Here is an 11,942-nt window from a genome sequence, read left to right as displayed (position 1 = left end):
AGTGAAACAATGAATGAATGGAATTTCAAAATCCCTGTTGATGTTCACTGAAATTAATAATAAAAATAATAATAATAATAAATTGCAGGCTGGCAGGCCCAGCCGAGCAGATCTCTAGCCCTTTATGAATAAATTTACTAGACAGCCAAATGGGAAGTTTCTCAGCATCTGGGATTTGATTGGAAAGGAACTAGGTTTGTTTGCCACTTCTCAATTCTAAGCTACGTTTTGATCCCTTCATAGACATAATCACAATTGGTTTGGCCAACTGCTGTCAACTCAATGTTGACCCACGGCAACTCAGTGTGTGCCCAGCTAGAACTGTACACCAAAGGGTTTTCGATGGCCGATTTTCTAAAAAACAGGCTCCCAGGCATTTCTTCCAATGTGCCAGTGGGTAGACTCCAAGGGTGAGCCTTTGGGTCAGCAGCCAAGCGTGTGAATCCTTTGCACCATCAGGGACTCCTAATTGGAGGAGGATGGGCTCTAAATCTAACCAGAGGACATGCTGGGGGTTATCAGATTGCCCTTCTCCCCTTTCTCCCCGACGTTCCAACTGCAACACGAGGGTGAAATGAGCCTCACTGTCCAAAAGCAGCTTGGAGGATGTTCAGGTGATGTAATCCCATCCCTCCCCCCCTGGCAGGGGAGCATGAGGTCCCTGAAGCCCGGCCTCTGAGCATCTCGACCTCGGAGACCTACTCACCGTTAGGCAGGCATTGATGCGGACGCAGGTCTTGCCATTGCCAGTGTATTTCGGCAAACAGTTACAGACGGCCTGTCGGGGGAGAGGACAGCGGGGTTATTTCACAGATGCATTCTGTGAACTGGTCGCATAATCTGACTCTCAGATTCTAATGCTATAATGGTAAGCAGAATATTCTATATTCTATATTGGCAATAGCGATTCTCTGTCCATATGTTGGCTTGTCGTGCTTGACTTGTGTGTTTGAAAATGTTGTTGTTAGGTGCTCTTGAGCTGAGTATGACTCATTGCAATCCTGTGAACAGCAGATTTGAACCCTGACCTATCCTGTGCCATCCTCACCATCTGACACATTCGAGCCCATTGCTGCAGTCACTGTGTCAATCCATCTGGTTGAGGGTCTTCTCCTTTTTTTTGTTGATCTTGCTTATTTCCAAATATGATATCCCTTTCCAAGGAATAGCCTCTCAGAGCAACATGCCCAAAGTACGAGAGACAAAGCTTCACCATTCTTGCCTTTAAGGAGCACTCTGTACCTTCTCTATGACATAGCTGTTTGTCTTTTTGACAGTCCATGGGATAGTCATTATTATCTCAAATACCAACAGGGGCACCCATGGTATACAGATTTCAGCAGACCTTCCAGACTAACACAGACACAGAAGAAAGGGCTGGCGAGCTACTTCTGAAAATTAGCCACGACAAATCTCAAGGATCCCTACAGAAGAGTGTCTGCCTCTCTTGGTCTGGACATGTTTTCAGGAAGATCAATCTCTTGAAGATAACATCAGTGGGACAAGGAGGCCCTCGATGTGATGGGTCAGCACACAGCCCCACTGACGGACTTGAGCTGGCTGGTGAGTGAGTACAAGGATGACATGGACCCAGTGAGGGCCTTGAGCCTGCTGGTGGGTCCATGGATGATGTAGAACCAGTGACAGATTTGAGCATGGTCGTGAGTATGAGGGTGATGTGGAAATGAACGACGATTCATTTTCTTGTCATAATGCTGCCATAAATTGCGATTAACTCGACGGCAGCTAACAACAACAAGATCTATTCTAGAATAATCGTTGCCATGTTGTGTGTGTTTAAGTTAGTTCTGCACACTTCACTTTTTTAGCCCTGGGTTCTTATACAAATCCAGCCTTTGCTGCCACCCCGAAGGTCGCACACTTGCCAGAGTACAGCTGTTCTCCACAGGGGTTTCGATGGCTGATTTTTCAGAACTAGATCTCTAGGCCTTTCTTCTGAGGCACCTCACAGTGGACCCAGCCCTCTAACTTTTCCATTAGCACCAGAGTGTGTAACTGTTTGCCCCACCTCCGGACTGCGTATGATTTCCAGAGAGTTTGAACTGTCATCTTCTGTTGTGCTCAGTGTGTTTCCAAGCCATGTGCAAAAGGAAACTCTGTGGGGTTCTGGATAAAATCCCACAAAGTGGAAACAAAGGGGAGCACTTTGGGGGGGTTATGGATACTCCTGACATCAGGTGGAGTTGGCGGATGCCTCCTTTTCCTTGCCTTCAAGTAGTCCCCTTTCCCAGGCACCCTTGTTCTCATTTCTCTTCATTGCCAAATGATGGTTGCCTATCCTTCCAGGATTTCTCTTATCTGTGTTCTTATATCTATTTTATTTCCCCCAAAGAACAAACAAACCTGTCTTGGAGTAAGTACAATCAGGATTCTCCTTAGAAGTAAAGAGAGTGGAACCTCCTTTCACACACTTTGGGCATATTGTCGGGGGGGCCAGTCCTCGAAAAAAGACGGCATGCTGGGGAAGGCAGAGGGTCCCTAAAAGTGTGGAAGACCCTGAGTGAGGTGAACTGATGCGAGGGATACAATCACGGGCTTGAGCATGGTGGAGACGTTGAGGCTGGCACAGGATAGGACAAGGTCCTGGCTGTCGCTCAGAGTATCACTATGTGTCATAGTCAACTTGATGGCACCTAACAACTACGTCTATTTTCTGGAAGAAAGTTCTGATCATCTACTTCTAAACATCAGCCACTGAAAACTATGGATGACAAAGGTCCAGTCCCCAGCAGACCATGGGGATGATACAGGACTAGGGACATTTGACTTCATTGCACATGGAGTCGCAGTGAGTCGGGGGGCAACAAGGTGAGAGCTGCCAATGACGCTTATTCTCTGCTGCTCCTCCAAAAAGTCTGGTCTTAGTTCCTTGACCTAGTGCTGTGTATCAAAACCCTGATTTCCCAGGCGTTGCCTTCTAGGGGGCCTGGGACTGTAAAGGGGGCGTGTGTGTGTGTGTGTGTGTGTGTGTGTGTGTGCAGCTCACCTTGTTCGGTCCAGTGTGTGTGCACTCTGCGTTCTTGTCACAGCCACCATTGTTCTCCAAACATGGATTAATTTCTTGAAAACAAAAGCCAAAACCACTTAGCATGAGAATCAAGCCTCGCTAGTGAAGACATCTTCAGGAACCTGCCAGGATAAGCTGACTGAGGGGACTGGAATGGATGTCAGTGGTGTTTCTCAGTTTTCTGACAATGCTGAGGTAGAGACAACCTGAGGGACAGGGTGCCAGATGTGGGTTCTCAGACCAGACCCTCTGAGACTAACAAATTTAAGGAAATGCACAGGCTTGAGTCTGTCCCTCTATGCGATGAAAATTTGTTCTAACGGCCTTTGGTTTTGGGAAATAACAATGTTCTACACGAAGAGACTTGTGATTAAAAAGAAAATCACAATTGAGATTAGCGTAGAATCATTCATAGATGCTAAATTTAAAAGGGTAACTTTTCTTTTGTACTATGATTTCGGTGGACGTCTACAAAGCACATTTGTTTTCTATTCAGCCATTCATATACATTTCGTTTTAGGACATTAATTACAATAGCAACACTGTAAGTGTAGTCTCCTCACTTCTTCCCGGATCTCTGAGCTTTCTCCCTGACCAAATGCTACCCTTTCGATCTTATTAGTATCAAGGAATTGGAAACAACTAGACACACAGTGGACAAATCAGACAGCACTTTCACAGTGTGAGCATTCCAGGCAAAGCATAGGTCAAATTGAGTGCCTCGTGCCCGGTACCCAGGATGGACACAGCATCACTTGTACAGCATTCAGTCCTGGGGTGAGTGACCAAGATCTAACATGAAGAAACTTGACACGTCAGAGAAGTCTGAATGGAAGGATGTAGAATGCTATCACAAAAAGAAAACTAGGAGAGGTTACTATATTATTTAAAGATGTCAGTGTCACAAAAGATAAAGATATTATCCCAGATTAAAAGGAACTGGAGGCATGGACATTAAATACAACACCCACATTAAGCTATAATAGAAGGGGGAAATGATATAAAGGACATTATGAGTCTATTGGCCAAGGTAGAATACAAGCGGTAATTAAAGAAAAGTATTATAATATTACATTTACTTAAGTTGAGAAGTGTATTATGCTTATGTTTGAGATGGTATCTATCCTTAGGAAATAAATAACAAAAAACAAACAAAAAAACAACCAAAGGCCCGAGCCCACTGTGGTTGAAAGACAGCAACCCTCCATTGGGCTTCTGAGGCTGTGGCTGGAGGAGACTGCTCATCTTTCTTTTCACAGCTCAGTTGATCGTTTTAAACCTTCTGATTATCATTTCAACACATAACCCACTGAACTACCTTTTCATATGCTTACTCTCAAATGGTACATATATTAGGTAATTAATCAAGTCAGAAGATGTAAAATAAAAATTAAAAAAAATCAATGATGTATATATGTTGTTGTTGTTATGTGCCATTGAGATGCCTGTGACTCAGTGACCCTATGGACAATAGCTCTGAACCCTACTCTATCCTGAACCAGTTTCACTGACTCAACACACTTAATCCTATTGTCCCAGTTACTGTGTCAATCCATCTCATCTGGGGTCTTCCTTTCCTCGGCTGTCCTTCCATCTTTCCAAGCAGGACATCCCTCTCCAAGGACTGGTCCCTCCTGGCCACATGCCCCAAGTATGTGAGATGGAGCTTCAAAATCCTTGCCTCCACTTGGTTTCACCCTCTCCAAGACAGACCTATTTGTTCTGGCTGTGCATGGTATGTTCTCTTCTTACTCTTCTCCAGCACCACAACTCAGAGGCATCAATTCTTCTGTTATCCTCAGTCCTTATTTGTATATATATATATATACAAATGATAAAGCAGTGTTGTTTTTAGGTTCTGTTGAGTCAAGTGTGACTGATAGCAACCCTATGAATAACAGATCTGAATGCAGTCTTATTCTGTGCCATCCTCATAATCTCTGACACACTTGACTCCCATTGCTGGAGTCACTGTATCTATTCATCTCATTAAGAATCTTTCCTTTCTTCTTGGATTCCCACCGGTCCAAGCATGATATCCCTTGCCAGGAATAGACTCCTAGCAATGTGCCCAAAGTGAGATGAAGAGATGTAAGATAAAGTTTTGCCATCCTTGCCTCTAAGGAGTATTCTGGCTGCAATCATCCCAAGAAATATGCTTGTTTTGTTGGCAGTCTGTGGACTATTCAGTATACTTCTTTAACACCACATCTCAAAGGCATCAATTATTCAATCATCCTTAGTCATTGTCCAGCTCTCAGCAGATGCATAGCAAGTGATTAAAAAGACCATGGCCTCAAACAGGCACACCTTAGTCTTCAAATTAACATATTGCTCCTCAGTTCTTTGGAGAGCTCCCTGACAGCTGACTTGCCCAGTGAAATACATCTTGTGATCTCCTGACTGCTGGACTAAGGGGGTTGACTGTGGATCCAAGTAAGATGAAATTGTTGACAATTTTAATCTTTTCTCCAACTATCATGATGTTGCTTATCAGTCCAGTGGTGAGAATTTTTGTTTTATTGATGTTGAGAGGCAATCCATAATGAAGGCTGTTGTAGTCTTTGATCTTCTGCAGCAAACATTCCAAGTCCTCTTCATTTTCTACAAGCAAATTATGTGTATGGTCTGCATAATGCAGGTTGTTGATGAGTCTTTCTCTAATTCTGATGCCTCATTCTTATTAAGTCTAGCTTCTCAAATGATTTATTCAGCATATAGATTGAATGAGTATGAAGAAAGGGTAGCACCCTGATGCACACCTTCCCTGATTTTAAATAATGCAGTGTTCCCTTGTGCTGTTTGGCCAATAGCTTCTTGGTCTAGGTATAGATTTTATGTGACCTGGGATTCTCACTTTTCTCAATGTTAGCTATAGTTTGATATGATCTGCATAGTCAAATGCTTTTGCATTATCAACAAAGCACAAATAAACATTCTTCTAGTATTCTCTGCTTTCAATTAGGATCCAGCTGACACCAGCAATAACATCCCTGGTGCCATGGCCTCTTCTAAGCCCAGCTTGAACTTCTGACAATTATTGCTCAAAGTATTACTTGTACTAATAGTTTTTGGATAATCTTCAGAAGTATTTTGCTTGCATGTAATACTAGTAATGTTGTTGTTATGTGCCATTGAGTCACTTGTGAGTCATAGTTGACATTAGCTCTGAACCCTATCCTGAGACAATCTTACCATCTCTAATAGACCTAAGCCTAATTCTCCAATCACTGTGTCCATCTCATCCTGTGTCTACCTCTCCTGTGCTGTCCCTCCACCCTCCCAAGCATGTTGTCTTTCTCCAAGGACTGGTCACTCCTGGCCACGTGCCCAAAGTATGTGAGATGGAGCTTCAAAATCTTTGCCTCCAAGGTGCAGCATGGTTTCACCTTTCAGGACAGACTTGTTTGTTCTCTTGGCAGTCCACAGTATGTTCAACACTCTTCTCCAGCACCACAACTCAAAGGCATCAATTCTTCTATCATCCTTAGTTATAGTCCAGCTCTCTGATGCATAGCAAGTAATTGCAAAGACCATGGCTTGTATTAGGCACACCTTAGTCTCCAGACTGACATCATAGCTCATCAGTACCCTAGAGGGGTCCCTGACAGCAGACTACCTCAATGCAATTCATACTGACGGCTGGTTTCAAGAGTATTGATTGTGGGATCAAGCAAGCTGAAGTTAACAATCTCAATCTCTTTTCCATCTATCATGAAGCTGCCAATTGGCCCACTGATGAGAATCTTTGTATTCTTGATATTAAGTTTCAATCCATATTAAAGACTACAGTCCTTGACCTTCAATAGTAAATGCCTCATTATATCCTCAGTTTCAGTAAGCAAGATGTGTCATCTGCATGACACAGGTTCTTATGCCAATCTTGAAGCCACATTTCTCCTCATAAAGTCCAGCCTCCCAAATGATCTATTCTGCATATAGATTGAAAAGGTATGAAAATAGGATGCATCCCTTATGCACACTTTACCTGATCCTGAAACATGCGGTATATCCCTGCTCTGTTCTGACTACTACTTCCTGGTCTATATGTATAGGTTTCATATCAGTGCAATTAAGTGTTCTGGGATTCCCATTTTTCTCAAGGTTAGCCACAATTTGTTGTGATCCACACAGTCAAATGCCTTTGCATAGTCAATAAAAATAAAGACAATTCCTCTGGCATTCTCTGCTTTTGGCCAAGATCCTTCTAACATAGGCTATGGTGTTCCTCGTTCCACAGCCTCTTCTAAACCCAGCTTACACACCTGACAGTCTGCTGGTGTACTATTCCAGTTGTTCTTTTATAATCTTCTACAGGATCTTGCTTAGGTGTGATATTAGTGATACTGCACGATAATTTCCACACTCTATCAGATCATATTTTTTTTTTTAATGTGAATAAATACAGATCTCTTTCAGTCTGTTGGCCAGGTAGCTGTCCTCCAGATTTCTTGGCATAACCTGATAAGTGTGTCCCAGGCAGCATCTTTGCTAAAATATGTCAGTTGGTATCCCATCACTTTCTGGGGCCTTGCTTTGTTTTGTTTTTTAAATATTCAGATAAATATTTTAACTACATTAAAAATAGAACAGAGTTAGTTAACTATTAACAGATATACAAACATATGTACTTATGTTCTTGAAAGAAACATACAAACAATATGTGAGGATATTTGGGTTCTATTTGTAATAACCTCAACAAAACATTACACTAAGGCAGGAGTATTTTAGTGCTATGGAATCTTATATAAATAAATTTGTTTAAGAGCTTCTCTGTCAATATCTTTTTCTAGATATACATCATAGGTCAAAGGTATCTCGTTGACTCAGACGGATGACTGTTGATTAGTCTGAAGACCCGAGACAGCCTCTTGAAGACTTGATACAGTAATTAAGAATGATCCTTGTTTCCTCACATTATGGCTGATATATTCCCAGGCTCTGGCTTGTTCTGCCTCATTAAGAAAATATTCGAAGCCATTACTCATTATAACAACATCAGCATTTTGCAGATGTGAATCCTGGGTATACATGTCTGCACAAAGCACTTTATTCTGTCAGCAAATAGGTACTTTCTAATGACCAATTCCTGCAACTGGCACAAGTCTTCATTCGTTTCTACTCCAGACAGTTGCAATGCTGAACTGTAAAGATAACCCCCATCAAGAACCGTTGCTAAGCCTAGAGCCAATATCAGCCAAGATCTTTCCTGACAGATCAGGGAGGACATGATGATGTATAAACTTCAATTCCGAGAGGGAGAGAGAAAGAATGAGAATTAAATCCTAAAGGTGCTGTCTGGTGCAAGCCACACACCATGCAGTAGCTTCTGCTCATTCTTCCTTCTTCACACAATGAATCAATAAAGTCTTCATCATAAAGGAATGCATCGTCGTGAACTGTGGGTTGCTGCTGTACCTGAGTTCCTTTTTTTTAAAGGTAGCTCCTCGGTGCCATAATGTGTTCCTGGGGTGGAATGACTACAGAGGACTTAAACAACCTGCTAATTTGCTACTAAGTTTCCTGCTATACATATTGAGAGATAAGAGTTAAATTCAATTATAGCCAAGACACATCAATGAAGTACTTCAGAAATCCTTTCAATAGACTCTTCGACTAACTGGGGATTTGTTTTTTGACATTTTCTTCAGAGCAACTTGAACTTCCTCCTTCATCACTATTTGATACTTTCCACATTCTGTTGGACCACCCTTTTTGACACTGGGAACAATATGGATCTCTTCCAGTCAGTCAGCCAAGCAGCTGTCCTCCAAATTTCCTGCTATTTCTTGGTGAGCACATCCAGGGCTGCATCCGTAATTTGAAACATATCAACTGGTATTCCATCAATTCCTGGGGCTTTATTTTTTTGCCAGTGCCTTCTATGCAGCTTGAACTTCTTCCTTTATTACATCTGGCTCTTTGCTCATATCATACTTGATAAAATTTTTCAGTGACAAAAAATTATTTCTGGTAGAGTGACTCTATGTACTCCTTCCATCTTCTCTTGATGCTTCCTAGATCATGTAAGATTTTGCCCATAATATCTCTCAGTATTTAAAAACCTGGCTTGAATTTTTATAAAGCTATGTTGTTGTTCTTATGTGCTATTGAGTTGTCTAAGACTCATAGAGATTCTATGTGCAATATCTCTGAACCTTGCTCGGACCTGAGCCAGTTACACTGATTCCAACATACCTACCCTCAATACCCCAATTACTGTGTCAATTCATCTCATCAAGGGTCTTCTTCTACACTGTCCCTCCACCCTTCCAAGCATGATAACCTTCTCCAAGGACTGGTCCCTTCTGGCCACATGCCCAAAATATGTGAGATGGAGCTTCAGAATCCTTGACTCCACGAAGAAACTTACTTTCACGTTCTCCAAGACAAATATGTTTGTTCTCTTGGTGACCCATGGTATGTTCAATACTCTTCTCCAGCACTACAATTCTTCTATCATCTTTAATCATTATCCAGCTCTCTGATGTGTAGCAAGTAATTGCAAAGACCATTGTCTGAATCAGGTGAACCTTAGTCTCTAGAATGATATCATTGCTCTTTAGCATTTTGGAGAGGTCCCTGATAGCAGATTCTTCAATGTGATTTGTCTTTTGGTTTCCTGGCTGCTGATGCCATGAGTATTGATTATGGAACCAAGCCAAGCTGTAATTGTTAACAATGTCAATCTTTTCTCCATATATTGTGGTGCTGTCAATCGGTTCAGTGATGAGAATCTTTTGAAGATGACAGTCCTTGACCTTCTGCAGCAAATGCTTCAGGAGCAAATTCTTCACTATTCTTATAAAGCAATAATAGGTCTAAAACAGTAAGTGGGTCTAGATGAAAAATAGATAAGTCTTCTTTGTACTACTTTTTTCAGCTTTTTCTGGTCAAATTTTCTAACTAAAATGTTAAAATAATTTAGACAATTATGCTATCCCTTTGCAACAGAATTGTATGCAGTCACTAACGTAATGGTTTCGATATACACTTATTGTCAGGGTAATTTGTTCCTGTTATATTGCTAAAAAGAAATAATATTTATTAATAAATATACATTTTGCTTTAAAAAATACTTGTGTGCATGGGAAAATAGGGCAACTAACCAGTAGTAATGGTAGATATTATCAGAATTTTTTCCCAGCATATGCACTTTCTGTAATTTTTTTTGGTTTGTTTTAAGACAACATGTTTTAGACTTTCTGTAATTTTTTTACAGTAAGAATATTCTACTTGCTTAAGAAAAAAACTAATTATATTGAAGGAAATATCTCAGTCACAAAAGAACAAATACTGCAGAATGCCCCTGTTCTAAAATAGGACTAACATGGGGGTTGGGGGAAAACTAAGAAAAGAGGGGATAAATAATGAACACTGCATTGGAACAAATGAAGGAAAAAAAACTGTTTAAAAGGAATATATGATTTTTCAAATCCACCAGATGCTCTGCTGTAAAAAGAGGGACAATCTCCTCATGTACCAGTCAGATTTGATTTGATGGAACACACAAAAGAAGTAAAGAAAGGGACGGAAAAAAGGAATACATGATTAGAGATTATTTGCATGACAACAGTCCAGAGTAAGAGGTACATAGCAAAGTGGACTAGGGTGGGAGAGGGAGGAAATGATGTAACAATGAATGATTTTTTATTTTTATTTTTGTGAACTGGGGGCAGGGGGTAGGGAGGAAAATGCGCAACAATAAATGAATGGATAGCTAAGTTTTCTGTAAACTTGTGTTAAAATCACAATAAAAATTATATAAAAAAAGAAAGTTGGACAATTCAGTCATCTCCATATAGTTAACTGGGAAAGGATCTGCCCTCTGCACTTCTGCGCTCCCTCTCTTCCTCTAAAGTGAGTTTTTCATTTTGCACACCATTGACCCCTGTGGTCACATGCCCACATCCTAAGATCTTTCTGCATCTAATAAATGGAAAGGTGAACCTGGCTGCGGCAGGTGAGATAACAGAAGCCCTCACTTTCTAGTCAGTCAGCATCAGTGGGACCCTCACTGCTGCCACTGGACAAGTGAGGGCTGGGCACCTACCTAGGCACACGATGCCATCGCCAGTATAGCCCTCCTTGCATGCACAAAGCCGATTTCCTGGGGTGGTTCTTTTACAGACAGCGTTGGTAGAACAACCTCCGTTCCTGACCTCACAGGCGTTGATGGCTGTAGGAAGGAGGAGAGGGGAGGGGGAGAAACAAAATGTTGTTGTTATGTGCCAGTGAGTTGCCTGCAACTCATAGCAACCCTATGTACAACAGTCCTAAACCCTGCTCTATCCTGTGCCATCCTCATTGTCTCTGACACAGCTACCCCCATTACCCCAGTCACTCATTAATCCATCTCATCAAGGGTCTTCTCCTGCACTGTCCCTCCATCCTTCCAATATTGGGGATTTCTAGTTAGGCTACCACAAAACGAAAGATTGCTAGAAAACCCACTTTTCCATATTCTAGATACAGTGGGAGACATTGGTGGCTCAGAAGTAAAATTCTCACCTCCCATGCTAGAAGCCCAAGTTCTATCCCCAGTCAATGTACTTCTGGAACAGCCACAGCCTGTCAGTGAAAACTCTCAGGGTCCTATGATGCTAAACAGGTGCCAGCAGAGCTTCCAGATTGAGATGGACTAGGAAGAATGACTACTGCTCTACTTCTGAAAATCAGCCATTGAAACCCTGTGGATCACAACTCATCAGGGGAAAAGCAGCATTTTACTCTATTTGATATAGGTTGGCGTGGATTAGGGCCTGACTTCACAACAGCCAACAACTGCTTCAGTCAGCGTTAATGGTGTTGTTTTTGTGTTGTTATGTGCTGTCGAGTCGCTTGCAAGTCATAGCGACCCTATGTACAACAGCCCTAAACTCTGCTCTGTCCTGTGCCAATCGCACTGTCTCTG

At 41.8% G+C, this 11,942-nt stretch overlaps 1 protein-coding gene across 1 annotated transcript in view; it reads right to left on the bottom strand.

The window, feature by feature from the left end:
- Window positions 1-11,942, bottom strand: part of STAB2 (stabilin 2) — a 251,479-nt gene that overhangs the window by 69,523 nt on the left and 170,014 nt on the right. The window contains exons 41-43 of the mRNA XM_006888578.1: window positions 11,082-11,207; window positions 3,008-3,081; window positions 707-778 (exon numbers count right to left, since the gene is read on the bottom strand). Of these exons, the coding sequence (XP_006888640.1) occupies window positions 707-778; window positions 3,008-3,081; window positions 11,082-11,207 (272 nt within the window). The remainder of the gene's footprint in view (window positions 1-706; window positions 779-3,007; window positions 3,082-11,081; window positions 11,208-11,942) is intronic.

This window comes from Elephantulus edwardii, unplaced genomic scaffold (genome assembly GCF_000299155.1).
Source record: "Elephantulus edwardii isolate Elephantulus edwardi_28Jun2011 unplaced genomic scaffold, EleEdw1.0 scaffold00068, whole genome shotgun sequence".
NCBI classification, from domain to species: domain Eukaryota; kingdom Metazoa; phylum Chordata; class Mammalia; order Macroscelidea; family Macroscelididae; genus Elephantulus; species Elephantulus edwardii.
The sequence above is the reverse complement of the archived record's forward strand: the minus strand, read 5'-3'. Positions and strand labels throughout refer to the sequence as shown.